The sequence below is a fragment of the Harpia harpyja genome, chromosome 6, assembly GCF_026419915.1.
Source record: "Harpia harpyja isolate bHarHar1 chromosome 6, bHarHar1 primary haplotype, whole genome shotgun sequence".
Taxonomy (NCBI): domain Eukaryota; kingdom Metazoa; phylum Chordata; class Aves; order Accipitriformes; family Accipitridae; genus Harpia; species Harpia harpyja.
The window spans coordinates 68872044-68899981 of NC_068945.1; the positions used below are offsets into that span (position 1 = coordinate 68872044).

A 27938-nucleotide genomic window follows, 5' to 3' on the forward strand; every position below is an offset into this window, starting at 1 on the left:
CCGGCATAGACCCCAATCCCTGGATACTCTGTTCATTCAAGGGCCCTGGGAACACACATGTCTTCTCTCCATCATGGCATTCTGCCGTTGAGGCGTAAAAGGAGGCACTCTGCAAAATGTTCCCATCACCAGGGCCCTGCTGTTCAACACAGCGAGAATCGATCAATGGTGGAGCTTGAAAAGGTTATGGTCAGCCCATGTCTGACAAGGGACTAGATTCAGTGGCCACTAAGACTTTTCCAGCTCAAGGTCACTAGGAGGGTTGTTTGGTGGCTGGAGTGAAATTCATAGGATCACTCGTGCCGTGCACAGCCAAAACTGGACTGATGATTGTCACCAAATGTCTCCTTGCACTGGGGGTGGGTCAAAAAGTCTCAGCAGACACCAAGAGACCTAAAATCCTCTCCCCTACCCTAAGGGTGGGGGTTGACACCAGATATTGCAGGTTGAGGTGACTGGAGCATGCAAGATAGCAGACACCTCTGCTAAAGCTCTGTCTTCCTTGGGCGTGGGAGTTTTGGTCTCTGGGCTTGTCAGCCTGCAGGAGGTTTTTGCTGGGACTAAATTTAGAAAGGACCCCCTCTCTAAATTACCACCCCATGGTAATTCTCCTTGTCCTTTGTGTTTCAGGGTGAACCAGGGGATTCAGGTGTCAGGGTAAGTACCTGAGATTGCCATTCACTTTTACATGTGATGAAAAGCCTTTTTATTATTTCTAAGCTGCCCAAGAGGCTCCAGTTTCCACACTTACCAGATGTCCATTAAGACCCATAAAGGGCTGCTGGGACATGCGGTAAGACTGTCCTGTGCTTCATGCAGGGCCCTCGTGGGAGGAATGGCCTCAAGGGTGACAGAGGAGGCATGGGAGAGCCGGTGAGTGGTCCACCAATGGCCAGTTGCTGAGGAAGAGCTGCCGGCCACGGTGGGAAGGGGCCGTTGGCCTCGGGATGCTCTCTGCCACGTGGGGTGGGTGTAGAGGCACAATGTCTACTGCCAGTTCTCATCAGCCACCACTTTGGGATGCCTCACTCTGCTGATGAGGTCTGGCAGATTAAGCAGGGCCAATTAAGCATTTCTCACTTTGTCAGCTTCATCCTGTTGACCTGTCACTCTGGAATTGCCAAAAGGGAAATGTTAGAAACCCAGCAAAGACATGGGATAACAGCCGTTCATTTTGCCAAAAGCAAGGACGCGCTCTTCTTCATGGCACGGAACAAAGCGGTTAGAAGTGCATCCAGCACAGTGCTCACCATGATGATAAACTCTATGGTGTAGTCAATCATGTTGGCAGACAATAACAAATGTCGCCTGATGAAGGCTACTCCAAAGTGACAGTGATTCACCGTTGAACCCCCGCTGTCTCCATCACCCATGGAGGAGCTGAGTGCAACCCTGCTCCTTCCCACATTCTCCCCCACCCCGGTTTCAAGAGGACAGAGAAGAACTAGGGCAGGTCCAGAGGAGGACAAGAAGGTGGATCAAAAGCGTGGGATGGCAAATGGACCAAACTGGCAGCAGATTCAAGACAAACAAAAGGAGTTGGTTCTTCACAGAAGTCCCACAAGGATATTTGGGGTGCAGGAAGTTTGAGTTCAAGGGGAGATGAGAGAAGAAAAGAAGTTCGTGGAGGACTACTAAGGGTAGAAGAAACCGTGTTTGGTTTGGGAAGTCCCTGCATGACAAATAGCTCAAACCTGGAAGATTACTCTGGGACTATATGCATGTCCTGTTCTTGCATCCCTTCCAAGGTGCCTATTACTCTCCGACATCGTACATGGGTGCTTTTTTTGTTACCTTTGCCATACTGCAGAGCTATATCCCACACAGCAGCCATTTCCATATGACAGTCTTCACCATTTCAACACCGGCAACATTACTACGGTCACCCTCTTACAGCAACGCAGCCATGAAGAGCCACTGGAGAAGACACCCACTGCCAAATCAACATGCGTACCCAGGCTCTATCTTCCCATGTAACAAGCAAACACATCTTTATTTTCCCTTCCTGAGTAAAACCAGTGATCCATAGCCTATTTGTGAGGAAAAAGGAAATTTGGGAATACATAAACATCTCTATAAATCCTGAGTTGCAAAGGTACTGTTAAGATGGGCACATCAGGATATACATTTCTCTGCTTGTGTTTCTGCAGACTTAAAAATAAACTTTTTCTTTAGTATGATTGGTAACAAACAGTTCAGAAGAAAAAGATTTGATGATGTATCTTACTTTTCAGGGGAAACCTGGATTGCCAGGCCCTGTAGGGCTAGATGGAGTTCCTGGGCTGCCCGGACCAAGAGGAGAGAAGGTCATTACTTGTATCAGATGCTTGCTGAATCCATCAGCCCAAGGAGGAACTGAGAATAGCTGAGACAAAGTAATAGCAGGGTAGACAGTGCAAATAAAGTGGAGGCATGTAGGGATTTCCCCCCATTCCCCTCCACTCCCTGCTCATATGCGTTTGAGTTTGTGCATGGCAGAAGAGATGCTCCATCTCCATCCAAGCCCTTGTTTTCCTCACAGTCCTCTTGTTTCCACCCAGTGGAAGATCTTTGCAGTTCCTGCTGTCAGGAGCGGGTTTTCTCCAAAAACACAGCCCAAGCCCTGCATGCTCCCTGTCCCCTGGATAGGGCTGCTTCATTGAATCCCCCACCCTGCTTCAAATGGTCACGGGAAACATCCACAGACCCTTGTTTTTAATTCTCTTCTCCAATTCATTGTTTGCACCTTGCCTGAAGGTTACTGGCTAGACATATGTCTTAACTGAATGGTTACAGAACAAATTTTTCCCCTCCTGCTTTGCAGGATGGCTAAGAGCAGAGCTCTGAAGCAGATAGCTGGGTAGGACACATCATGCTCTACAATTTGGGGAATCGGCTTTCTTGAGTGCAATGCTGTGCTTACCTTGCAGGGGATGGCAGGAACTGGCAATCCTGGCACTGTTGGCCCAAGGGGGGAAAAAGGAGAGCAGGTGAGTTGGCAATTTTGCAGTGAGATTTGCTGCTAAAGTCCCCTTGGAGGGCTCAGTGTCTCCAAAGTCTCCTCCTATACCTCTTTTTTAGGTTTTACTCTGAGGGATCATCTGTGGTTACAAATGGAAAGGGTCAGAGAAGGGAAGATATTGGGTTTTAAAATCTGAGTTTTCACTGTTTCTTCTGTTTTTCAGGGGGTGATGGGACCTCCAGGAGCACCAGGACCAAAGGTGGGTACTGAAATGCTGAACCTGAGTCCCTGTGCCTGGTACTCAGGTGCCAAGGAAAGCATCTAGCTCTAACTATCATCGTAGGTTGCAGGAATGTTGACCCCTTACTCAAAAGCAATAATATTACCTATCAGCAGTCACTGGTCTGTGGAAGTCATTGCTGCAGGGTTGCTGCAGAGACCTGGAATGACAGCGAGATGCTGTATTTTAATAAAATAATAAATGACATTTTTGTGGCCAGTGAGACTCTGCAGAACTGTAGTAATTCATGTTAAATGTGCTTGGGAGGAACATGCACCAGAGCTTGATCCCAGCTCTGATGGGATGAGGAGGTAGGAAGATGTAAGGAGCAGATTATCTCACATCTGCATTTTGGACACTTTCCTCTGAACCATCTAGGCCTAGACTCATTCCCATGTAATTAAATGCCTGAATAATTTAATGTCATAGTGCCAGGATGCCTCTCTCAGTGGAGAAAGATGAGCCCTGTGAGAAGTGATACAACCCATCCTGAAGTTTGAGTTTTCTTCTGGAAGTGCCCATCTTTTTCCAACTGTTGGGGGAAAAGGAAACCTTGACTTGACCAATTCTCTCACCTTGCTTAAGATCCTGGGGTTGGTGGGAAGGAATGATTTTGGTGTCCTGGTGCTGCCAGAGGAAAAGCTCCAGTCCAAGCCTGACAACTCTGTCATGCACCCAGGGAAGACGATGCATGGCAAGGACTGGTCGGGACGGGACTCATGGCAGGCAGGAAGATTTTCTTTCAGACTGCTGCTTATCTCCCAGCTCTCGCTACTCATGGAGATGTGCAAGTTTGACTCCAGGGCTTCTCCATGCAGCAAAATACCTGGAAAGCTGGGGGTGCAGGAGGAATCAGCTGATCTTGGCATGTATAGAAACAATTGCTGTAGGAGGAAGGAGACTTTCTCCTGAACCAAGAGAAATGTCTCTCAATTCAGTTTTGAATCGATGTTTGGTTTTTCCTGGAGCATCTGGCTTGAGCTCATGCTGGAAGTTTGACACCTGAGAAAGTCTCAGGGGGTCTGAATTTCCCCTGGTACAGGGAGTGCCAGGCATGGGTTTAGGTGGTCCATAAGTCATCTCAGCATGGTCCCAGGTTGTTATGGCTCTTGGAGGAGCAACCACTCAGGATCGGGTTGTATGGCTCTCTGCTCACCCCCTTCTCCACGTAACTCAGGATATACTCTCTGAGTTACTGCTGATGGCCAAATGGATCTGAGTCACTGATTTATTTCAGGTCCATTAAGGTCAAAAAATGTCTATGTTGAACCCAAAATAAATTATTTTCATAGTTCCAAGAGAGTTGGAAAATTAAGGAAAAAATAATATCAAAGGAAATTATTCATTCAGCTTGAAACAAAGTAGTTTGCTTCCCTTTGCAGTGGTGGTTTTTTATTTCATAAAATGGAAAGAACCTTAAATCTGTAAGGTCTTTGCAAGTGCTAACAGCCAGTTTGCTGCTCACATCTTGCTCTTCACAAGAGCAAATATCTCCTTGAATTGCCCAGTCCTGATCCACACAAATATGGGTCTGTGGCTGGGTGTTTCATGGACTCCCCTTGAGAAAAAGCAATATTTGGCAAGGTGCTCACTGGTGAGGTAACGGTTGACGTTGCCCATAAGCTCATTGAGCTTTTTCTGAGGTGACAGCAGGGGCTGCAGGAGGCAATCACAGCTGCTCTCTTTTGTTTAAGTTTGGGCCAGGACCACCTGGGAAGGGAGAACCAATTGGGCCAAGGGTGTGCCTCCAAATGAATCGAAGCAGAAGGAAGCTTTAAAAATTAAGATAAAAAAGAATATGTAAATATAGGACCCACTGTAACTGGGTCCTGGACCAGTATCTCACCTTGCTCCTTTTGGTTATGTTCAGCCTCTGAGCTAAGCCTGAACCCACCCCGCAACCCCAGACCTGCACGTTATCTGTGCTGTAAATTCAACTTTTCCAAGAGACTGTCTCACCTTCAGCTTTCAAGCTCCTTGGGAGGAGACAGTCTGATCAAGCTCAGGATAGTCCATATATACATATAGTAATATATGTATATGATATAGTAAATGATTATGATACAACTATATAGTAACTATATATTATAATATACATGCAATTTCATATTAGGCATTATCGATAAAGTATATACAGTAATATGTTGATTATACAAGATATCTTAATATATTATAGATACTATACAGGTAATTAATATGCAATATACGATATATAAATGCATGGACCATATATATATATATAACATATGCTATATACTATATATGACATATATGTAAAAAAACTTTTTTTTTTTTTATTTTATTTGCTTTTCCCCCTGCTTTCACAATCTCCAGTGGAGGGCACACGCTCAGCACACTCTTCTGCAGCACGCAAGCTTCCAGGCTCATCCTGCTGTGCTAGTGGATCTTTGTCTTAACTAAAACATCTTCTGTTTTCCAGGGTAACAAAGGGCAAGGTGGTGTTAAAGGGGAAAAGGTGAGACTGGCCAGCACTGGAGCACAGAGTAGGAGGGGAAGAAGCGCTGGCTCTGGTTTTGGGCTCAGAACAGAGCAGCTGAGGTATCTGGTTGGAGATCCGGAGGGAGGGAATTTGAGGTCCCACCAAAGGCTTCTCCCAGTCTGGCAAGACGTAACTGGGCCACGTAGCTATATGCCACATACCTGCAAGGTTGGGGAGCTCGCTGCTGCTGAAGGAGCTCGCATGCATGGGATTGACCTTGCAGCAATGGTAAATCCCCGGGACAGTCTGGGACTAGCAAACACTGACAAACAAACCTTGAATACTCTTTGCCAGTCCATACCGAGTATTCGCAGGTTGCTTTTATTGAGCTGTATTTCATGTTTGCTGTTTTTACAGCTCCCCCAGCTGTACTTGTTCTGTACACGCATTTGATTATAACCTCAAAGATCAAAAGAGACGGCAGCGTTTTTTCCTAAGAATAGCTATGGTAGTGTAAAATGGAAATAGGCTGTGCCAGTCTTCTTCGAGCCAGCACGCCTTGCAGGAGCAAGGCTCTGTAAGCACAGCAGGTACGTGTACTTGCAGCTTCCAGCTTTGAGCAGAGCCCTGGGGCTGGGTTAGGCAAAACACTGACCTGGTCTGGTAGCTCCCATGCATCCCATGGCTGTCTTCATACCTTTTCTTGCTTGCAAAGGACCATCTTTGATAGCTTTACCTGGGATGAGAGCTTGCCGCTCTGCACTTGGTCTCCTGGTAGATGGCAGCCAGGCACGCTAGAGATAGGCATGGGTATTTCCATCTCTCACCCAAGAGCCCTTATAGCTCTCTTTCAGAGGTGTCTTGTAGTCAGTAAAAAATTGGGCTGAAGAGCTTCTTCCCTCCCTCTGGCTGGGAGGTTCTCACTACAGCAGGGACCAAAAGTGCTGAATCTGTTTTCACTCTGGTGGAAATTCTCTTTTGATGTCTATCCTGGTTTCAGCTGGGATAGAGTTAATTTTCTTCCTAGTAGCTGGTATAGCCCTGTGTTTTCGGTTCGGTATGAGAAGAATGTTGATAACACACTGATGTTTTCAGTTGTTGCTAAGTAATGTTTAGTCTAAAGTCAAGGACTTTTCAGCTTCTCCTGCCCAGCCAGCAAGAAGGCTGGAGGGGCACAAGGAGTTGGGAGGGGACACAGCCAGGACAGCTGACCCAAACTGGCCAACGGGGTATTCCATACCATGTGACATCATGGCCAGTATCTAAACTGGGGGGAGTTGGGCAGGGAGAGATCGCTACTTGGGAACTAACTGGGTGTCGGTCAGCGAATGGTGAGCAATTGCATTGTGCATCACTTGTTTTGTATATTCCAATCCTTGTATTATTATTATTAATGTCATTTTATTATTGTTATTACTATCATTATTAGTTTCTTCCTTTCTGTCCTGTTAAACTGTTCTTATCTCAACCCACGAGTTTTACTTTTTTTCCCCGATTCTCTCCCCCATCCCACTGGGTTGGGGGGAGTGAGCGAGCGGCTGCGTGGTGCTTAGTTGCTGGCTGGGGATAAACCACAACAATGTCTTACAGGGACTCCCCGGACCTCCAGGGCAGAAGGGTGACCAAGTAAGTCAAACAGTATGAGAACAACATGTTTCACTATCTCGGGAAGATGTCCTGACTTTCCGCAGCTTGTTCCACATGTGCAGCTCTTGCAACTGCAGTTGAATGTGTTTATGGGGGGCTTACGCAGAGGTGAAGCCAGCAGGGATGCACCTGAGCTTCACCACGAGATCAGCATCTCCTCTCTGTTTTGTTCTTGTGCTTCTGCGATAAGTTTTGAGCTGGTTTAGGGAATGGAGGGGGGACAGCAATGAGCAGAAATTTTTCATTGCCCCAGATTGTTCATTTTATGTCCTCTCGCCTTGCAGGGGAACCCGGGATTTCCAGGTGCTCCAGCTATGGGGGTAACTATGAGTGGATTACAGCCCTTCTTGCGCTATAGCCATGCAGCATCACCACCAGTGGTGCCAGTAGACCAAGGACCAAGAGAGATGTGTCCCACTGAACTGCAGGAAGAACTAATGGACCTTTTCCTTGACCCTCCAGACCACTATGTTTTCTGCTCCCTTGCTCCTCTTGTATGCCCAGCCCTGCACCACAGTTGCCCACTGGCTCTTCAAAGGAGCTTCACTGCTGCGCAGGAAACATAAGGATAAAGCCTTCCCATCACTGAAGCCCTGTGCTTCAGGCCTGTCCCCCACTCAAGCTCCCCATTCACAGTGGGATTGTGTTGGTCCCTGCTGAAGAGGCACTGCTGATGGGTCTTATTTGCCTCATTCCCATGTGGAAACAGGGCTTCTATAGCCTCCTCTTCATGTCCCTCCAAATGCTAGGGCAGCTTTAAGGAGAAACCTTGGTGGTGGCCATCTCTGCATGCCCCACAGCATTGCTGCAACGGCTGTGGGAGCAGCTGGAGGTTGCATTAAGGACTGAGACCCACCACCAGGACAGACTGGTGTGTCCTGGTTGGAATGAGCAGGGCACCTTAGGTTTCTTCCCTAGCAACGCTGACGGAATTGCGTTGGAGACACAAGGTAGGAAGGCAGCTCTGTAGTGTCTGAACCCAGCTCAGGGCTGCTCTGCAGGCTTGTAGTGCAGTCATTAAGATTCGTGGCTGTCCGAAGGTTGGTCCTTGGTGTGTGTTAGCAAAGGCTAGAGCAGCTATCTGCCAGTTACCCCTTGCATGTGAGTGGTCGTTCAGTCCCATCCCGGGAGCTAACACCTACTGAAGTTGGTGGGATTCCTTCACAAGCTTCACGGGGTTTGGGATTTGGCTTGTAGCCATTTCTGGTGTTTTGTGATCCAGTGCAGGTGATGGGTTTCCTATCCCATAGCAAGGCTGAGATTGTCTTGCTTTGGAAAAGGTAACATGAATAGAACCTCCTTTGAAAGGGAGTTTTTTTCCCAAATAAGAGAGCATTTCTGTGACTTCTTTTTATCCGCAGGTTTTGGGACCTCCAGGCAAGAAAGGTGTCAGGGTAAGTCCATTAATTAGCACTGCTTGAAACTTAGATGAGATCTTCACCTGAAAAAGTGTGGGCTGGGCCATGTTTCACCGTCTGAATCATATCTCCCTTGTGATTGCCTGGAGAGGAGAGGTTGGAAAAGTAGCAATAGTCTTGCCCTGCTGATATTTCTTTCGCTTTTATTAACATTTGTGCCTGTCATTCTCTTCCTAGCCTCAGTCTGTGGGGAAATTTGGGATTTCCATGTGCTAGTTTTAGAAGGCAGAGATCACTGAAGCACAGATCCAGCCCACTCACAGAAGCTAGTTCCAGCCAAGGGAGACAATGACATAAAATCAAAGCACAGCTGAGGCTGGAACAGACTTCTGGAGGTCTTTAGTCCCACCTCCTGCTCAAAACAGAGTCAGCTTCAAAGCTGGGTCAGGTTGCTCAGGACTTTGTGTGCCGAGCATCTCAGCAGACGGAGATTTCCCCACCTCTCTGGGTCCCTGACCCAGTGTTTGTCCTCCCTGTGACTGGAGGAAGTTGAATTTCTCAAACCAGGGAGATCTCTGAGACAGAGCTGTTACCTGCCTAGGTTGTCCATATTGTACATCTGCTTTATAGCACAGCACATACAGTTCACTTTTGCAGTGGCCTCGTGGTGGAACGTGGCCTGGAATATCCTAATTTTTTTTTTTTATTCTTGATAGCTCATTGCCAACGTGCAGAGAAATAAAAGGTCTCCCTTATCTGTGTTAGGCGTGTTTACTGCAGGACTAAATCCTCTTGGCTTTTTGATGGCTGACATTCATGAAATACCCTTCAGTGCTTCATACCTCCCTCACCCCTTAGAGTTTTGTCCTTTTCACTGGGCTTGGATGTGTGAGCCACCTCCCTTCATTGGTCTTATTGCCTAGACTGCTTAACATTGGTTAGCAAAAATGTCTCCTTTTAGGTTGGTTGCATTTAGGTGGTGGCCTGGGACCTGAATTTCATCCTGCTTATGTCACTGTAAATGTATACATGATGCTTTACAGTATACAAGTTGCATGGCTGGAGAGGGTGTAACTACTGTGATGGGGTTTGTACTGCAGAAGCCCAGGTACCGCAGAGAAAGCTTCAGTGTAAACCCAAAGATGGATGGATGAGTGGGTTGGCAAGGGAATGGTTTTGTGAGTGTATTAGAAGTGCAAAATGCATCTCTAGAGAGCCACATGAACAGGACTTTGCTTCCTGCATGATATTATTAGCTTTGAGAACGTCTTTATTCACAGGGAGATATTGGGCCAACAGGGGCCCTGGGACCACAAGGAGACAAAGGAATACAAGGAGACAAAGGAGAGAAGGTAATACGCTTGCTTTTCTTGGCACATCCTTTATGGGTAGAAAGGTTTATTTTGTTTGTGTCCACAAAGGAGGCTCTGAGGCAGATTGAATTCCTTCCCGCGTCAGTGAGAGATGCAGCGTTACCAATGCTCAGCTCACCCAGCTTCCCGTGGTTGATGAAAATGCTTAGGATCTTCTCTGTCTTTTTCTGCCAGCTTCAGATATGGAGATTTATGTCCTGAGCTTGGAAGCTGCTCTGGCAAGGCGCTGTATCTCCCTCTGCATCTTGCTTAGCATCAAACACAGCATTGGCAACTGACTCCCAGCAGTTATAGCAAGGATGGGAAGCAGGCTGACCCTTGAGGGGGCTGCAAAGTCATGGTGGAGTGGAGACTGATAACAGTGAGCAATGGCACAGGACATGTTCCCAAGAGTGAGATAATGAGTGGAGCAGGGTCGTGCCACCACAGCTTGTGCATGGCGATGGAAGAATTGCAGGCCAGATCTGCAAGATTGGGATGGGTAAACCGAGGCACGTGCCGGGTTCCCCAATTAGCACTCTAGTGAAAGTTGGGTCTCCACAACAGCATCTCTCTGAGGTGGCAAGGAGTGTGGTTAGGAGGGGGGGGTGGAATCTGGGAGGTGGGACTGGCACAGGGTTTAGCCCTAGCTGTCTCTCTGTCATACGTAGAGGTGCAGAGAGGAAAAGCTCCCCAGGCGTTACACTGAGACACGCATCATCATTGATTTTTGCAGGGAAGTCCAGGTTTTGGCATTCCTGGTCAACCTGGGCTGAAGGGAGATCCAGGCGACAGGGTGAGTGGGGCAACATGCTAGATGTGGAAAGGGGAGGCCTAAGGGGGCAAATCAGGAGGTTCAGAGGCAAAATCTCTCTGGCACCTCCACGCACGTGAATTTTCTGGCCTTCACCCATGAAACCTGTCACCAGCAAATTAATACTGGGATGGTCACAAGGAGCTGGGCTGTTACCCTGTGGCTGGTGATCCCGTGGTGGTCTTGTGTGATAGGGTAGTTTTCACCTGACTGTGGAAGGCAGTGCTAAGGGGGGAGCTTCTCCGAAATGCAGAGAGAGGATTGCTCGTGAGTCTGGAAGAAAGCATAGGTGGTCAACGCTCAACTGGTAATTCTGTGAACAGCAAAGCAAAGGAAGCCCCATTTCCAATGGCTTCGTGTCCTGAAGGTGACCTTGACCTTTATCTTCCTGACTTTTGTGTCTAAGAAGGTGCAAGCTTCTGGTGGCTCCCACGTGAGTTCACTGATGTCTAGTAAGGGTTGGGTTAATGGCTTGGTGTTCCCATCTATGGGGATATTAATAGTCCCTTTCACTTTAAAGCAGAAAAAACTTGCAAAACCTAACATCTTTGAGGTCCCCACCCCTCTATCAAAGCTAGTCATCAAAGTATTAATGGTTTCAAAGTGGGGAAGGCAGACATATCTAGACAGTGTGTGCTTACAGCAGCCCCTCTTCTCTTAGGACACCATCTGTTTTCCCCTTCTCTGCATTTTACTACGCTGTTTCAGCGGCTAATACCTGCAACCAAAGAGCAGCTTTGCAGAATTGAGAGTGATGTTTACGCCCTTTAGATACAACAGAGGACCCTAACCTGAAATTATTCTACCTGTATCATTCTTGTTTTGTGACTAACGGTCTGTATTTCTGCAGGGAAATGTAGGTTTGTCTGGCAAACCAGGTCAGAAGGTGAGTCTGTGCAGTGATTGCAATGTGTAAAGCATTGTCTCGCGACTGATGTCTGTGTCACCCAAAGCAACTTGAGTCAGTGGGGTTTTATCTTTGCCACGGGGCTAGTGTCAAAACATAGGCAGTGTTCAAAAGCTGAAAGGTCTGAACAGATCCTGCTTTGCTGGAATCTCTCTGTGACATGCAGAGCCCTGCGTAGAAAAATAATGAAAAGATGCAAGAAATGAGGCCTTAAAAAATTCTGCAAATCTCAGTTTGTAGGATTTCTCCTAGCAAAGGTTCAAAAGTGGCCAAGAGATGTCTGGAAAACATCCCAAATGTGGTGTTTGTTCAGTGAATCTGTCTCGCTGTATACATTTCTCAGAGTTGCTGCCCAGGCTTGGCTGAAGGAGTGTATGGATTTGGGAAATATTACAGCATGATACATAGCCCAGTGAATGGAATATTTAGGCTGGATCAGCTTCATGGCCATGGAGAAATTGGATGCCAAAAGAGATAAATGAGAGACATCCAAGAGAGGCTGTGTTAACAAGATGTGTTAATGCAGTTGCAAAGTGGAGAAGGCAGCAAGAGGTATTTTTGGGTTGGGAGAAGGCATGGTGAGGTGGTTGAGTGATGAGGAAGGTCTCTGTTGTACAAACATCAAGCCGAGCAGATGCATAGGTACCCATCCATGAAAGCTCAACTGATTTTACGTGGGAATAGAAGTTAAAGCATGGAGGGGGGACTGAACCTGTGGCCACACCACTCTCTCAAGACTGGACCCATCTCCTGGGTCACTGCTAATGGGCCACCTTATTTGAGCTGCAAAGCTTCCTGGCGGTGGAGAACCTCAGAAGAGTCTGTCCTGCAGTGTTGGCCAAGGCTGCTCATGGGGTCTGGATGGACTGGATTAGAGATGGATGCTTTTCACCCTAGCCCGCTAAGCAAATACCGTGAGCACAGTCCTTCCTAGCACAGGGTAGGTGCTCTGAGCTGAAGCTTCAGCCAGGAGTGTGGAAGCAATTGCATGGCCATGGAGCCTGGCATGCTGTCTGAATCTGCCCTGCAATGTCTAAAATGTGAGGACTATGAAATGCAGAAGAGGAACGTAACAACAGTCTTGTTTTCTTTAGGGGGATATAGGTCTGAAGGGAGAGAAAGGTGAACCAGGATTACCTGGGAAACCAGGCGAGACCGGACTAAGAGGTAAAGATGTAAGTAGAAGCTAACAGTCCAGTCAGTCATGCTGAACCCCTTGGTACGCCACTCCACACCAAGCTAACAACTCCAAGTTATGGCCTTGCAATAGCAAGTAGGAACAAGTGACAAGATGGTACCAGAGACATGCACGTCATACAAGCCTGGCTGGGGAAGAGACAGGTCTCAGCACAACAGTGGTCAACAAAAGAGACTGGACAAACTACATCTAATTAGGCATGATGGTTTGCTCATCAAGGGATCTAGCTTCTCAATTGCTCTGTCCGCTCTTTCATTGCAAGTGAGGAGGTAGATCCCTTGCAGATTGTCATTAGGGCGTGCTTTAGGCTATGTTTCAGGGCTGACTCTCTTTACCCTTGGTCTAGGAGCAACAAATGCGTAGCACCATGCTATTTGTGTTACAATGCCTGGACGCAACATTTATTTCTTGTTATTCGACATCATGGGTTCTCGTCATTGAGTCACATCTGTCTGCCATGCAGGGAACTAGCACAGTGTGCAGCCACAGCAGCCCTGAAGGGCTTGCTTTTGGTTTTAGGGCATAGTAAGTTCCTTCTTACAATCAAGCAAGGTGGCTCCTCACAAAAGCATCATAACTGGCTTCTGGAAAGCCTCTCCTAACCACAGTCAGTGAAGACCTTTCTTCAGTTCAAAGGGCCGAGTTGATCCCTGAACATCAAGTGGAATAGGATCACCAAGGGAAGGCTTGAAAAAAAAAGCAGAGCCGTTTTTCTGATCCTGAGGCACTGCTGCCCAACAACCCTGACCTCGGAGCCACCGGTGATTTCAAAATAAGAGCTCTTAACCCAAATAAGAAATTAGGGTAAAAAACCTTGGTCACAGGTGGAAATGTAACCTAGCACTTTCGTGTTGTGTTGTAGGGAGAACCAGGGAAGAAAGGCATCTCTGGGACCAAGGTAATCAATGGGGAGCCCACACCTTCCAGAGTTACATAGGTACCAAACGCAGAAGGCTCACTCAGAGCTGGAGCTCTGGGTACAGCAGTGTAGAAGGGCTGCACTGAGTTAGAGTGAAGGTCAACCCAGCCCAGCGTCTCACCTCCGAGAGTGACCAACTTCCCTGGAGGTCCTGGGAACAATGCAGAAGTAGGATGTCCTGTGTGAGAGGTGATGTCTCATGGGCTTGATAGCTCTTGGTAGATTTTGCTTCCATGAATTTAGTCACCCCACATAAACCTTTAACACCCTCAACCCCCCTGGGCAAGGCATTGCAGATGTTAATTAAACAGCAGCTGGAAAATGACACCCTTTGATTTGTTTTGAAGCTGACCCCTGCTCATTTCATTTGCTGTTTACTTGTCCTCGGGTTAGATGAGACTGAAGAATCCTCTTCACCTTGCCCTTGGCTTTTCTTTCTCTTATTTTAGCTTTGGTTTCATCTTCCAAAGCTAAAGGTTGAAAAAGAAAGGCCAAAAAAAGAACTAAATGGTATTTTCTTTGGGAGATAGTTCTTTACGCTCTGCAGCAGATGCAGAAAACAATGTGCCACAAATAATAGTGGGGTTTGGTGGAAATAACCTCATTCTACCCCTAAATATGAATACTGACACCCTACACCTTCTGCCCCATTTACTTCATTTATGGGACTGCTGTAAAACATCACCCCTAATTTAAGACATCTCGGATGACCATAAGCCTGCCTTTGTCCTGGCTTTCCAAGCATTAAGCAATGCCAAAGAGGAGATCTAACCTGCATTAGAGCCACTGGAATGGTAGGTTGGTTTGGTTCTCTCCCTTTAAACTGGTTCCTCCAGGTGTAAGTGCAGTAAAATTAGTATCACCAATGAAGGTTCAACCTGATGGAAGCAAACGTTGACAAGCTCCTACTCCTGTCTTTTAGGGAGAAGCTGGTGTCCCTGGAGAACCAGGAGAGAGAGGAATCAGGGTAATAATTGCTATTATTATAATTTTCTGCCCGGGTGAGTGGTGGGGCATCAGGGGAGGCTGCTCTGCTGCTGCCCATGCACCTCTGGTCTGTGTGGGAGGAGAAGACTTCCTTCTCCATCCCAACAAGAGTCCTCACTTAGAAACGTCCATGTGCAAGTATTTCTTTTCCTGCGTGAAAAATCATAGAGGGGGTAACATTCTTCTTGTTTGCTTTACTTTCGTGAGCTCATGCTCTATTTCTGATTGCTTCTCCGAATCCTTTCTTGCAGGGTCCACCTGGACTCCCGGGACGGCCTGGAGAGCAGGGGATAAAAGGCGATACAGGACAATCTGGAAAGGATGTAAGGCAATCCCTAAAGGAGCAGCTGAGAGAGGGTGGACTTCGGATAGTGCAATGCCAATCAAAGAAAGAACCATATTTTTTTTCTACCTTACAGTCTGCAAGGCATAGAAAGCTCCCTCCACCTATCCTAGAGGGGGAATCTCCTCTTCAAAGGGGAGATTAGGGCTGTTTCTCCCTTCTTGTTTGATTAGCTAGAGCACAAGTTAAATAGCAGGACTGCGTACTGGGGTTTCTGAGTGCGCAAAAACTTCCCCAGCCACACACTGCTGGAAACGAAATACTTAACACAGTCTCAGTCTGGTGGGGAAGGAAGATGCATTTATGCTCTATCTGTCTGATCTCCCTCCAATAGCTTTGGAAAACACCGTCTAAGACCAGCTACATTGTCAGAGGTCTCAAAGACATGGTGTTTCTACAAACTTTGTGAAACCGAGCAGCTGACTAGAGGAAAGTCCCTAATGAGCCCACCCACTGAGGAAAAGGCTAATAATCTCACCCCTTATTAAATATTAGAGAACTCCTCCGCAGGAGAGATGTTGAAATCCTGATTTCATTAGCTCAGCTGCTCAAAGATGGGCTTGTTAGTCTGTCAGATGCTGAGCTGGCAAGAAGAGGGAAGACTGCTGAGACCCCCTACCACGGCTTGTTCTCATCCTGCCTCTCTCTCCACCTCTTAGGGAATCACTGGAGAGAAGGGAGACAAGGGCGAATCTGTACGTTTGCACATTCCCATTTATAACCTTGCATGAGAGGGAGTCTGTCTGGGGGCTAAAACGTTGAACTGCACCACTCACTATTTTTTGGGGGTGGGGGGTCGGGGTATGGTGGTGTTGTATCTTCACAGGGTGAGCCTGGGCTGCCTGGGACTCCTGGAAGCATTGTGAGTAATGCCTAATTCTGTTGTCTTACACATTTGTTCAGGGAAGGGATATGTTGAGATTTATTATGAATCCTGGGTACCATGGAGGACACAGTGCAAGAACTTACTGCTTTCAACAGTGCCTGTTGTAGAGCGGATTTCCCTCCTAGCTTTATCAAAGGTGCAAAGCAATGGATCTAGTTCCTCTACAGATGTATGCATAAATCCATCGCAAATGGATTGTCACTGATGATGCAAGAAGACTGTGACATAGAAGGGACTAAAACCTAGCTACGAGCCCATCCGATACCTTTAATCACTAACTGTTGTGTAATCAAGGCACCTGGGCTCCTTCTATAGTGAAGGCAGGGAGATGGATGCCTCCTAGGAAAGGTGCTTAGGCACATGGGATGACTCGTGCTCAGGACTCTCCTGTGCCTTTGCATGGAGTTTTCCTTTGGATAAGAGGCCTAACACCAAGTCGTGTCAGATTAAGAGAGAGAAACCCAACTCAGGTTCATCAAAAATAAGGCTGGAAAAGATTTTGAAAAGTCATTTAGGTGATCAGGAAGGTGTTTTAGTACATGAATGTGCAAGGAGGCATTTTTTTCACCCCATTGGCTTCACCCCATGGAGCTAAAGCCACCCCAGTGCAAAACCAAACCACTGCCTTAGGACCAGGAACCACAGCCTCTCGGGAGAGCTGTGCTAGACTTTATCTTCCATCCCCAGGGATGAGGCATTGGCAAGATCTGAGTAAGAGGCTGCCTCAAAGTGGGCAAAATGCTATTGACCATATTCAGCAGTATCATTCCTGTACAAGACAGTGGTTTCTGCCAACTTTGGAACTTAGGAAAAGCCGGGAGCAAGGAGTCATTGCCTTCCAGTGATGCCTCCTCACTCCATATATTGCAGCTGTCCGCTCCCAACCCTACCAACATGCCATTTGAAACCACCCCATTTTGTGGTCCCAGCCCCATTTTCAGTTGTTGTTGTCTACTGGGGCTCCTGTTCACTTGTCTCTTGTATATTCTTCAATACTTGGACTCTGGTGTATTTGGGAGTGGGACATGGGGATGCCAAGCACCCCCTGTTCCCTTCAGAACTGGGAAGAGCCTTATTGCTCCAGGGTATGGCAAGATCCTTCTCTGCTAAAGCATAGCCATCTCACTCCGTCACCCAGCCGGGTGGTCTTAGGGTTCACAAGGCTTATCCTCACTCATGCAGTTACCCAAGTGGCTACTGAAACATCCCACTAAATGCCCATGTCAGAGAGGGACCCAAGCAGTGTCCTGAGCAGCAGGGAAGCGGTGTCTGTGTGACCCCAGTTCCCTTTGATAAGGCCTTCATTAGAAATGCAGATGTTGACCCCAACATCATAGCCACCCTGAATCTCTTAACCTGTGAGAGCAAAGATGCTGCACCAGCTCTCTGTTGGTTTGAGTCCAAACACGGCAGATTCAGGTTGCTAGCTGATTTGGGAGGAAGCAGCTGGCTGGGTCTGTGCCCATGGGTAAGGGCTAATGGGGATAAAAGGCAGGTGGAGGTGAGAGCTTGTGTCAAAGACATCATCCTTCACTTTGTGAGCAAGGTTTCTTCCTTTTGCAGATGTCTTCTCTGGAGAACACCATCACCTTGAAAGGCGAGAAGGTAAGATCGCCTCCTTGCTGGAGATGTGTGTTGAAGCAGAATATGCGATTATTTTGCACATGTTGTGTATTTTGTAGCTTCATTACTTTTATAAGTCAAAGTCTGCAAACACAGCCCAAAACTCAGAAGTTCCTTAAGCAAATTCTTGCTGTTCCCACCTCCAACAACAAAGGTTCTCGAAATACAATGTATTGTTGTTGGTTATGCCAAGACGAGGTGAGCTTTAGTTGTCCTTCCAAGTCTTCATGTTTCCGCAGGGCAAACTAGAGTGAACATTTCAGCCTAGAAATCAGAGGGATCCATTCAGATGCTGAAGTTCACTGAAAGCCTGACTGCTTTGCTGAAAGGGAATAAGGTGACTTGGATGCTGGAATAATTCCAGTAGTTTGCCCAGAACAACAAGGCTATGGCTGTTACAGAAGCTCCTGGTTATAGCAATAGATCTGATTGTGGGTAGGTTTGGAAGAGCTTTTATTTAGTGCCAGTACTAGCACAGATGGAAATTCCAGTGACAGGAAGCAGCAGAGACTGATTCACTCCATCCTTTTTTCAGCCCTGTGAAAAAGATCACTGACAATATTACTGAGCCCCTCATGACTTCATGCCAATCTGCCTAAATTCTATCTGAGGGATGCCCAAGTAGTCATCGATATCAAAGCAGCTCCTTACCCCCTCCCACGGCCCTTACTGTGGTCTGTTTAGCAAAGCAAATGGCAAAGAAATGCAGCTTTGGCTGCATGCAAACCGCAGTGCCGCGTGCAGCACCGGATCCCACCCAGTGCAGGAACAGAGGTGGAGTAATGGAGTAATTTGAGTAATCAAAGAGCCCAATAAGATGAAAAAATGTATTTAATTGCCTTCTCTCCCTCCTCCAGTTTAACAAGTTTTGTGAGTGGGCCATTTATTTTGTGCATCTTGCAGCTGGGGACAGGGAAGGACACAAGGCAGACGTGGAGGAGGCAGACCAGCCGCAGCATCAATTTCTACTACATTTTGCTGTGCTGGGAGGAAAGACTCATTCAGAGAGGTGCAGAGTGTATATCTAGATGGGTCCTTCTCAGGCAAACCTGGGCTTGCCCTGCCAGTTTTCTGATTTACCCGCAGGACTCATGAGTTGTGAGTCACGAGTCACAGGCAAAGCACATAATGGACTGTGGGAGAACAAGGGCTGCAAGCAACATCACTGTGGGTCTGTCACCTTCCCAAACCCTGCTTAAAGCATCCAGTCCCAGGCTTTACTAAAGAAATGGTGTTGCTTCATCAGCCAAGCTGTGATGGCAGGGAAATAGAGGCAAAGTTCAGTTTGCAAGGAGAGGTCATACCATTATTAGCCCAGGTGGGCTAGCAGGAGGAAAAGGAAAAGCAGAAAAGCTCTCAGGAACATGAGTCCTCCTTCAGGTCCAAAGCAGAAGCAGGATGCGTCAAGTGAAGAGCAGAGTTGCTCCAAATTTAACTTAATTATGTGATTCAGTGAGATAGTTACAAGAAAAGGCTGGTTGTTCTCTCTGGAAAAGTTGTTAGTCTGGGGCCAGCATGGGCCAGTGCGCGAGAAATGCCACAATGCATGATGAAACCATCATCTCCGCTGGGAATTTTAGAGGGGACAAAGAACTAACATGTTCCTGCTGGCTTACAGGGGGATTGTGGGAAGGATGGCTTGAAAGGCGAAAGAGGACCTCCAGGCCCAAAGGTATGTCCTGAATGCATGGAGGCATCTTTGTGTTTGTACCGTTGTGTTGGGCTGGCCAGAGGGGAAGAACATGGATCTCTTCTGACCCCCTAAAAGGCTGGGTTTCCAAAGCAGAATTTCTGAGATGGGCTTGTAAACTTGCGGTCACAATGACGCTGTAGTCCTACAACTCAATTAAGCAGATACAGAATATTTAAGTAGGAAGATGTGGTTCAGGAGTCGGATGGGATAAATTTCTAAAATGTTCAGGGATGTTTCCTTCCTTTCTTGTCCCCTGCAAGTTGAAGAGCACATCAGAAAGGGACGGAAGGAGAGATGGCTCCTGGTGCCACACACATCTAGAGATCTTTACAGGTGGGACCAACTCCTTCACTTAATGGAGAAGAAAATGCTGCAGAAAGCAGCATCAGTGGGTACAGGTAGATCTCTTGATTGGCACAAGATCCAAGTCTTCACAAAGGCAAGGACTTATCCAGGTGACATGCACGGGCTGTGCCTCAGACGTAGCCAGTGCATCCCCTCATTGCAGCTCCTTCACCCCAGCACACCTTGGCATGAAGATGCATCCCCATCGGGGCCTTCCTGGCGCCCTTCATTCCACCGGAATCTGTCAATGCAGAAACCAGATTTCAGTGAAATGAAGCCCGTCAGAGAGGCAGGTCAACCCCCACCTCAGCAGATGTTCCTCTCCCCAGCGCTCAACCTCCCAAGCTGTTGCAGCTCATCTGTAGTTTCACCTGTGGCAGTGGCCCAGGATCACGCACCGTGGAGAGTGTCACCGTGCGGGGCAAGGAGAGATGGACAGCTCGTCTACGTGACTTGCCATTGGGAGTCCAACCCATTGGAGATATGTGGCAGTAGGGTGGGCCACCAGCACCACAGCCACCTCCAGAAGGGACCACCAACCATGGGGGCACCTTGGCCATCCTCCTCCTTGCTGCTACCTCTTCAGAGCTGCCACAGCAGTGACAGCATCGGTGGCACTGAGTAGCCTCAAAAACCTTTGCTTTTTACATGGTGTACATGGCCAAGAAATGGAGAAGGAGATGGTGCAAAGCCCTGGTCCAAACCTCACTTTGATGATGTTCATGTCTGGCTCTGGTCCAGGCCTGCCCTACAAAATGCAGCCAGCAGCTGTGTCCAGTGGAGGAGCCCATTGAGCAGGGGTGGGATTCAAACCCCCTCTCTGAGCCTACAGAGATTTCTCTGGGGTCACGGCATGGGCTGGGAGCAGAGTAATGGCCAGATATGTGACTCTTGCCCCTCCTCAGAGCTCCTCTTCTGGCTGCTCATTGGGATAATGACTTGATTAATGAGTTGTTCTTGTTCATTTGAAGGGAGAACCTGGTCCACCAGGCAAAGGAGTGGAAATGAAGGTAAATAAAATAAAAAATATAGAGCATATTAACATTGGAAACACCTCCCTCTCTGTCTGGGGTTGGGATGGCAGAGGGGACCCAGTGTGTGCCCCCAGGCTTAGCCATCAACCACCCGCAGGACCAGCTTCCTCGGCTGGAGGAGAGAGGAGGAGAAGTTCTGACCCTTCTTTCCTCTTGCAGGATCTGGAGAGGCTTTTTGAAGCAAATGGTATCAAGGTAGGTAACACTTTGACCTTCCTTCTGACAAGGTGATTGTAATTAAGCTTTTCCATCTATTCCATCTGGCCTTCTGGAGATGATGTGTGCTGCCCCAGGTCCAGCTATGGCACTCACAAGAAGGCAGGGTTATTACCTTTCCTTTTACAGCTTACCGTACATATTTAAATTCTTCTTGGACAGCTTTTCTGCTGCTATGTTATGGGGTGGATAGTGGCTTTGAGGCCCATGTGATATTGAGACTTGGCAAATACCCATTTAGAGCTTGGTGCTACCACCTGGGTGGGCTTGTACTTCAGCACTGGGTCTGCACATCCAGCAAGAGGAGACCCACACGGCGCTTTGCGTGGTCTGGCCATGCTGTGTGTCCTGTTTAGTGCAAAGTCCAGTTTGGGTTGTTCCTTAGCTCGTAACACAAGTAACAGTAAATAATCACTGTGCAATACAGCAGTGCTAGACCGGTGGCCTCACTCTCCACTCTCAAGGTTGCCATCAAGCTCAGGAAGTGTGATAAGGCTCAACTTCTAGTATCTACCAGGCAGGTACTTATAGTTGTGCTTGTTACCTTCAGCTCCTTTCTATAAGCTCTGGAGATGTGACTGAGGGAGGTGAGGGACTGACTGATCTGATCAAACGTAGGAGTTTTATTTAGGATGGGGAGACCCACCATGTAAGCACCATCGATCGGCTCCTAGATGCCCAAACCGTAGACACCTGTATTTAAATCAGCCGTTGGCTGTCGGGGCACATCGCTTCACCAGGCGCCCTGTGAGCCCCAATGGAAATGCATCAGTTGTTTTTTGGGGATGGCTGCACTTCCACTGTCATGTGTCAGGAACAGGAGGGTGGCACTGGGCTACTGCCTTAATGGTCTCCACTGGTTGCAGCTGGCATTGCTGAAGGACCTCTCCAATGCGCTCCTGTGGGATGGGCTGGATGGGCTGGTGCGGCAGCTGGGTGGCTCCAGGATAAGCAAGACCTCCAGGAGAAAGCAGACAGCTCTGCATGCCACCGAGCACAGCGTGAGTATCGTCATCTGGCATCCTCAGGGGGCAGACAGACCTCGAAGGAAACGAGAGAGAGACAGAAATGAATCATTGAAGGTTTTGGGGTCACCTCTGTCATCAAGCAGGTGACGGTGACTTACAGCCACTGTAAGAAACAGGCTGGAAGGAGGCTCAAGGCTCGTACCAGGATCTTGGATCTTCAGGTTAAACTGATGGGATTGCAAAGCATTCTTTTTTCAGTGGAAATAAAGGGATCAGTCAACCCTCGTTGTTGATGGATGTAGCTAGAAGCCATCCTCTAAAGCCATCAGCCTCCTTGTTCCCTTTGAGGGCTGGGGGTTGTTGGAGTGGTGGGTGTGTGAGGGGAGCGAAGCAGCACCAGAAGCGATCACAAGGGTGACCTCAAAAGCAAGAGGGATCCAGGAAGGTAGGACTAGCTTGGAAGGAAGGCTTGGAGGTGGCCAGCAGGGAACTGCTGACTACTCGCTCCATTCTGGTTCGGAAAGGCCACCAGGTAGGATAGAGCACGCTGGAGGCATGGAGCAGTAGGCAGAAATAGCCCGTCAGGCTCCAGCTCATCACATGTGTGGATCCTGGGAGCTCGGGTTTGTCATTGCCACACCAACCCACTTTTTTTGATGTTGCAGGATTCACTGGTGTTCGATACTTCTCAAGATGCCCTGGCCAGCACTGAGGTGACAGAAGCAGCACAGAGCCTGGAGGTGGAGGCTCAGTTTAGGGCGACGGTGTCTGGAGGACTCCCTAAGGTGAAAATAAAGAGCAGAGAAGATGAAGTGTAGTTATGTAGATCTGTGCTCCTGTCCATCTGGTCTGCTGCAGCAATAATATTAAGACATTGCACACCAAATGTTTATTGGCTGCCTCTGAGCTCCCAGTCCATGCTCCAGTGATGTCTCCTGCTGATCCTCATCCTCCCTTCCTTCCTTTCCACCCAACCACAACTCCTTCTTGGCTTCTGAGCAAAAAAACAGCACGGATTGGGCTGGTTTCAAGCCGTCCCTGTGCTGGTTATCTGTTGAACTTGCCCTCCCTTGGTGGCTGTAATCTAGGTGCGTCTCTCCTGCCCCGGCAGGGATGGATCCAATCCTGCTGTCAGGTTGGATTGGGATTGCCCAAGAGAGGAGTCCCTGCCATCACTCCAGAGCCCTCATTTGCTTGAGTAACCAGGCTAATTGCTAGAGATAGTCTAGTCACCTGCATCCTTTGCAATTGCAAGTAGCAGATAGTTTGTGTTTATGGCAATTAGGAATTTATTAGCAATGTTAAGGCTTAATCTCCATGCTGGACCCAAGTTCCAATGTGGTACAGCACACCTCCAGGAATATCAGAGGGCTGTATGCAGGTCACCTGTCATAGCTGCTGGAGGAGTCATGGATCTTAATTTTCCTGTACTAGACAGTCCTGATAAGAGATAGTCCAGGAAATAGTGCCTGCAGCTGCGGTGGGGCTTTTCTTGGCCTCTTTTTATGACAGCCAAGAAGTGACTCACTCTGCATAAACGCTTGTAGGTCACTGGTAGGAAATGTTGTCTCTAACTGGAGCACAAGAGCTGTGGGGGTGTTTGGAGCCAGCTCCTGATGATTTTATCTTGCTCTGTGGTTGCTTCAGCAATGACCCAGTTGCTCAGGCACTTAGACAGGGTGAGACAGGCTCATCCCCTCTCAGCTCCAGGCTGCTGCTGTGATCTCAGGTGAGATGTTGCTTTTCCAGATCATTGCAACCTGGATGATAGCATTTTAGGGGCTTGAGAGGGAATGAAGTGCTCACCAGTAGATGTGTTTGCGCCGAGACACAAACTGGGTGCGTGCCAGCAACCCTGGAGCCAGCAGTGCTGGAATTTGGGGTACAGAGACACCAAAGCTGTCTCTGTTGGGTTTTGGGAGCCCAACCCAATCCGGCGTAAAGGATTGGGGACCTCTCTGTTCCTCTGGGCCAACCTATCTAGGCTGGACTTCAACCAGAGAGCAAAGGGGGTCAAAGCAGCCCTCCGACCCACGGGGGATCCTTGCAGTCTGCCCCAGCCCATCCTCGTTGGCAGTTCCCAAGTAAGGTGCAAGAGAGGTCTTGGCACCTCAGCTCTCCAGCCTTGTCCTGCTGTCTCTGAGCATGCTATTGAATAAATGGCGGTGTTGATAAAGCAATGTATTGTGGATGATGTCTCGACTTAGAAAAAGCAGTAACTTTCTTTGGTCTTCACAGGGTCCATCTGCTGGTGGTTCTGAACCTGAGTACCAGTCCCTCGGAAACCCTCCTGAGTCCTTGGAGAAAACATCTGAGGAAAGAAGGAAGGAGAGAGTCTCAAAAGGGACAAACACTTCTCTCAGCAGTGTATGTAAATGCCTGTTCAGTGACTTTTAATTACTTTTCCATTTGTGCTGATTTAATAGATGCAAAGGAGTTACATTTCTCAGAGCTTGACTGGACAAATCATTGCAGTTCTGTGAGTTTTGCCCCTGTTTTACTGCAGTGAAAAGCTAAGTTAGAGAAAGGATAAGGATCTCTGCATGAATCAGTGTCAGAGCTTGGAAAGGGTCTTGCTTTCCATCTTCTACTCTGGTAATTAGTGAGACTGTGTTGTTCCTTATACATCACCCTCTGCAGAGCTTGGCTGTGCCCCCATCGCATCCAGAACATGATCTGCAAGGAAACCAGTCCATGGAGCTTCTCGAGTCCTTGGAAGAGAGGGTGGCAGGACAACCGCAGCAGGATACCAGCCATGTATGTCTTCCCCAGCAGTTCTGGGCAGTAGACCAGTGTGCAGATAAGTGATAGACCAGAAGGGAATGGGTTGCACATCTCTGGCCCAGTGCTCTCAGTCCTGGAGCAGCTCCCTCCCATCCCTGGAGGACACCACTGCTCGGACATGGGACCTGGGCAGGAGGCTGATGGCCAACCTTGTCCTTTGCATACAGGCAGGGAAGTGGGAACCCCCCAGAGCCCTTGGCAAATGCTTTGTTGGTTAATTACCCACTTTTGGGGGGGGAAGGACAATCTCTTTCTAATCTGAATCTATCTGGCTACAGCATCCATCCTATTATTTGGGCTTGGTTGACAGAATAGTTGATGATTCTCAATACTCTTTAAAATCAGACTTATAATACTCCAGGGACGGTGCAGACCCCAGACAGTGATTTTAAGTTATGCCTCCTGACAAGATATTTCCTTTTCCTTCTTACTTTCCACAGATGTCTCAGAATAGTCCACAGATCCTCAGGTTTCCCTGCACAGTGTTAGTCTTTTAGACGCTGGTATGCACCCTCCTGAGCCCAGCTCTGGAGTGCAGAGCCTGACCCTTAAAGAAGAGGAATTTAGGGTCTAAGCAGGAATTTGGGGACTTTCTCCTTTTTAAGGACTCAAGAGCAAATTGTAATTTAACAAGCCTTTGTGGATCAGCTGAGACAAGATGACTGTCCCAGAGGAAACATAATGTAGGGTGACTTACTCTACCTCTTCCTCCAAGGTCTGCAAGACATTTGCCTCTAAAAAAGTTGAAGTGGTTTGTTACTGCACCTCGGCTGAGGGACAGTAACAAAGAGAGAGGTTTCCTCCATAGCCAGGAGCTAGAGCTGCTTTACAAGTGCATATGTACATACCCTCTAAGACACATTATATCATTTTCAGCAAAGTTGGAGGGTGCATCCAGCCTGGTAGCAGCAGTTATCACAGCTCAGCTGATGGGCAATAAGTTCTGGTGTTGCTGCAGTGTGGTTGTCTGAGCCCTAACATCCCATGTCACTCTTTTTTTTTTCTGCCCTCTTGGACAAGCATTTTTTCTGAGAGCCCAAACCACACTCCACTGCCATGTACCAAACCCAGAACCCTCCAGTTTCAACATCTTTGTAACCAAAAGTGCACAGTCCAGCCCAGCTGGGAGACCCTACCCCGACACAATGCACTGAGTGACACAAGCCCCAGTGATGGAGAGAGGGAAAATGCATTTATCCAGTGCTGCTTTAACACCTTTGCATACTGATGTGTTCCTGTGTGATGGAGGGGATGCTCTTTTTGAAAATACTCAGACAGGATACCAACAGCCTTAAAAAGCGAACCAAAAAAATCCCTTGGATGCTTGCTTGCAGCTACAGGTTACTGCTAGGAACAGCATTAGCAAGGATATTTCTACAAATAGCAATGAGGGAGTAGCTGAAAGTGGGGAGACCCCGTTGGAGGAAATCTCGCTGTTCGGTTGTCTGCCGAACACTTGCTTCTGCTCCCATTGCTTTAGTCGTCTCTTGGCTGGCAAATTAACACCACACTGAATCACGAAGCTGGAACAAACGATGGTGCAGCAGCCACGAGAGGGCTCCCAGCACAAACACACGCACGCCCCACACACGCGTGTATGTGTGCAAGCCGCAGCTCTGGAGACGGCGACCTGTGCCATGAGCATCCATCAGCTTTGTTCCCTCTCCTGGACGCACCATTTCCCTTGGCTGGCCCTGGTTAAAATGGAGAAAGAACTGGAAACACGGAGGATGGAGCCCAAACCCTCTCATTTCTTGGGGACTGGGCTGCAGGACCCTGGCTGAGGTGGGAGCTTTTTGGTGTCCTGCTCTCGAAAGCAGGTAGAGCTCAGTCCCTATGGACCTGCACCCGGAGGCCATGAAATTGGGGGGTCCCAAATCTGTGGTTCCATTTGAAACTGTGGACTTTAACCGTGCTGGATGCTCTTTGCGAGCAGATGCCTCGTGGCTTCACACGTGGCCCTGTGTGGAGTCATTAATAAATCAGGCCCACCACAGACACAACATCTTCCTCGACGAAACGGGAGGGACCGCTGTGTGTTCGGTGTCTGGGAGCTAAGTGCATCCATGTGCCCGGACACCGTGGCCGTGGCACCGGGAAGGAAAAGGGATAATGTGGACATGCCAAATGTGACGTTTAGGCAGAAAGGAGTACTGTCCTCAGTAATCAGGGACGTAAAGAATTAATTTAATCCCTGCATCCCAAGGACCAAAACCAGACTTCTGTGTCCTGTTTGGGATACCACTTTTTTTTAAAAAAAAAATGGGAACTGCAGAGCAGAGCCACAAAACTGATTTGTAGGTGGCTTGCAGGCTCCTTTATCACAACAGACCTAAGGCCAGACATTTTTTTAGCCAAACTCAGGGTGCCTGAGATGACTTTGTTTCTGCATCGAAGAGTTTTCGCAGGGAGGAGATACCAAATGTTAAAAGGCTCTTTAATTTTGCAGTGAAAGGCAGGAGAGCTGGAGGGAGGAAACTGAAAACTTATAATTCAAATGGGAAATTAGAGCTCAAGCCGATTAACCCCGGGAGCAGGCTGGAGGGAGATGGGACAAGGCAGCGATTCCCCGTCTGTCGCTGCCTGAGTTATCAGGAGCAGAGCACGGGGAGCTGGGAGGGGAAAGTTTGCACTTTGGGTTTATAGAGATGATCTCCTGCCCCATTGGGGCTGGTGTTCAAAAGCCCTATAGATTAGTGTGTGCAATATCAGTGCCATCCAAGAGTGATGCTGCATCTAGGTGTTTGGCAATAGTTATTGGTGTAATCCTGCAACGTGGTATTACCAGACACCTTTTCCTGAATCCCAGCCCGGAGGATTCCCCATCAAATGAAGAGTTGTTTGAAAGATGGGCAGATAGCAGCACCCTTCCTGCTCTCACGTCCGATGATCCACATTTTGGTAGGGGCATTTGTAAAAGTGGAACAGCTGCTACAAGTTTTTTAGGGCACTTCAAACCCCCCCAGCATGATGGGATCTGCACCCCAGGGGTGTTTTCCTCGGTTGCATTTGGCGTAAAATCCCTTTTATCCTCAGGAGGAGGAAAAAGTGTGGTCCAAAGGCAGGGAAACAGCAGCAGTCCCCCTCTCCCTGCAGCTCCCGCATCCCCTCATCCCCAGTGGCTCCCACAGCAAAACTGAACTCAGTGGAGGGTGATGCAAAGGGAGCGAAATGGAGCCACTTGTTTTCCTGTCAGCAGCAGC

The 27938-nt window shown here is 48.1% G+C and overlaps 1 protein-coding gene across 1 annotated transcript in view; it reads left to right on the forward strand.

The window, feature by feature from the left end:
- LOC128143461 (collagen alpha-1(VII) chain-like) overlaps nt 1–27938 on the forward strand; it is a 133465-nt gene that overhangs the window by 61458 nt on the left and 44069 nt on the right. Inside the window, exons 33-55 of the mRNA XM_052790685.1 lie at nt 631–657; nt 820–873; nt 2235–2306; nt 2910–2969; nt 3165–3200; nt 7252–7287; nt 8670–8702; nt 9947–10018; nt 10755–10814; nt 11683–11718; nt 12834–12914; nt 14779–14823; nt 15095–15166; nt 15846–15881; nt 16013–16048; nt 17636–17677; nt 19314–19367; nt 20705–20743; nt 20927–20962; nt 21850–21984; nt 22617–22736; nt 24190–24318; nt 24592–24708. Coding sequence (XP_052646645.1) covers nt 631–657; nt 820–873; nt 2235–2306; nt 2910–2969; nt 3165–3200; nt 7252–7287; nt 8670–8702; nt 9947–10018; nt 10755–10814; nt 11683–11718; nt 12834–12914; nt 14779–14823; nt 15095–15166; nt 15846–15881; nt 16013–16048; nt 17636–17677; nt 19314–19367; nt 20705–20743; nt 20927–20962; nt 21850–21984; nt 22617–22736; nt 24190–24318; nt 24592–24708 — 1428 coding nt within the window. The remainder of the gene's footprint in view (nt 1–630; nt 658–819; nt 874–2234; nt 2307–2909; nt 2970–3164; nt 3201–7251; nt 7288–8669; nt 8703–9946; nt 10019–10754; nt 10815–11682; nt 11719–12833; nt 12915–14778; nt 14824–15094; nt 15167–15845; nt 15882–16012; nt 16049–17635; nt 17678–19313; nt 19368–20704; nt 20744–20926; nt 20963–21849; nt 21985–22616; nt 22737–24189; nt 24319–24591; nt 24709–27938) is intronic.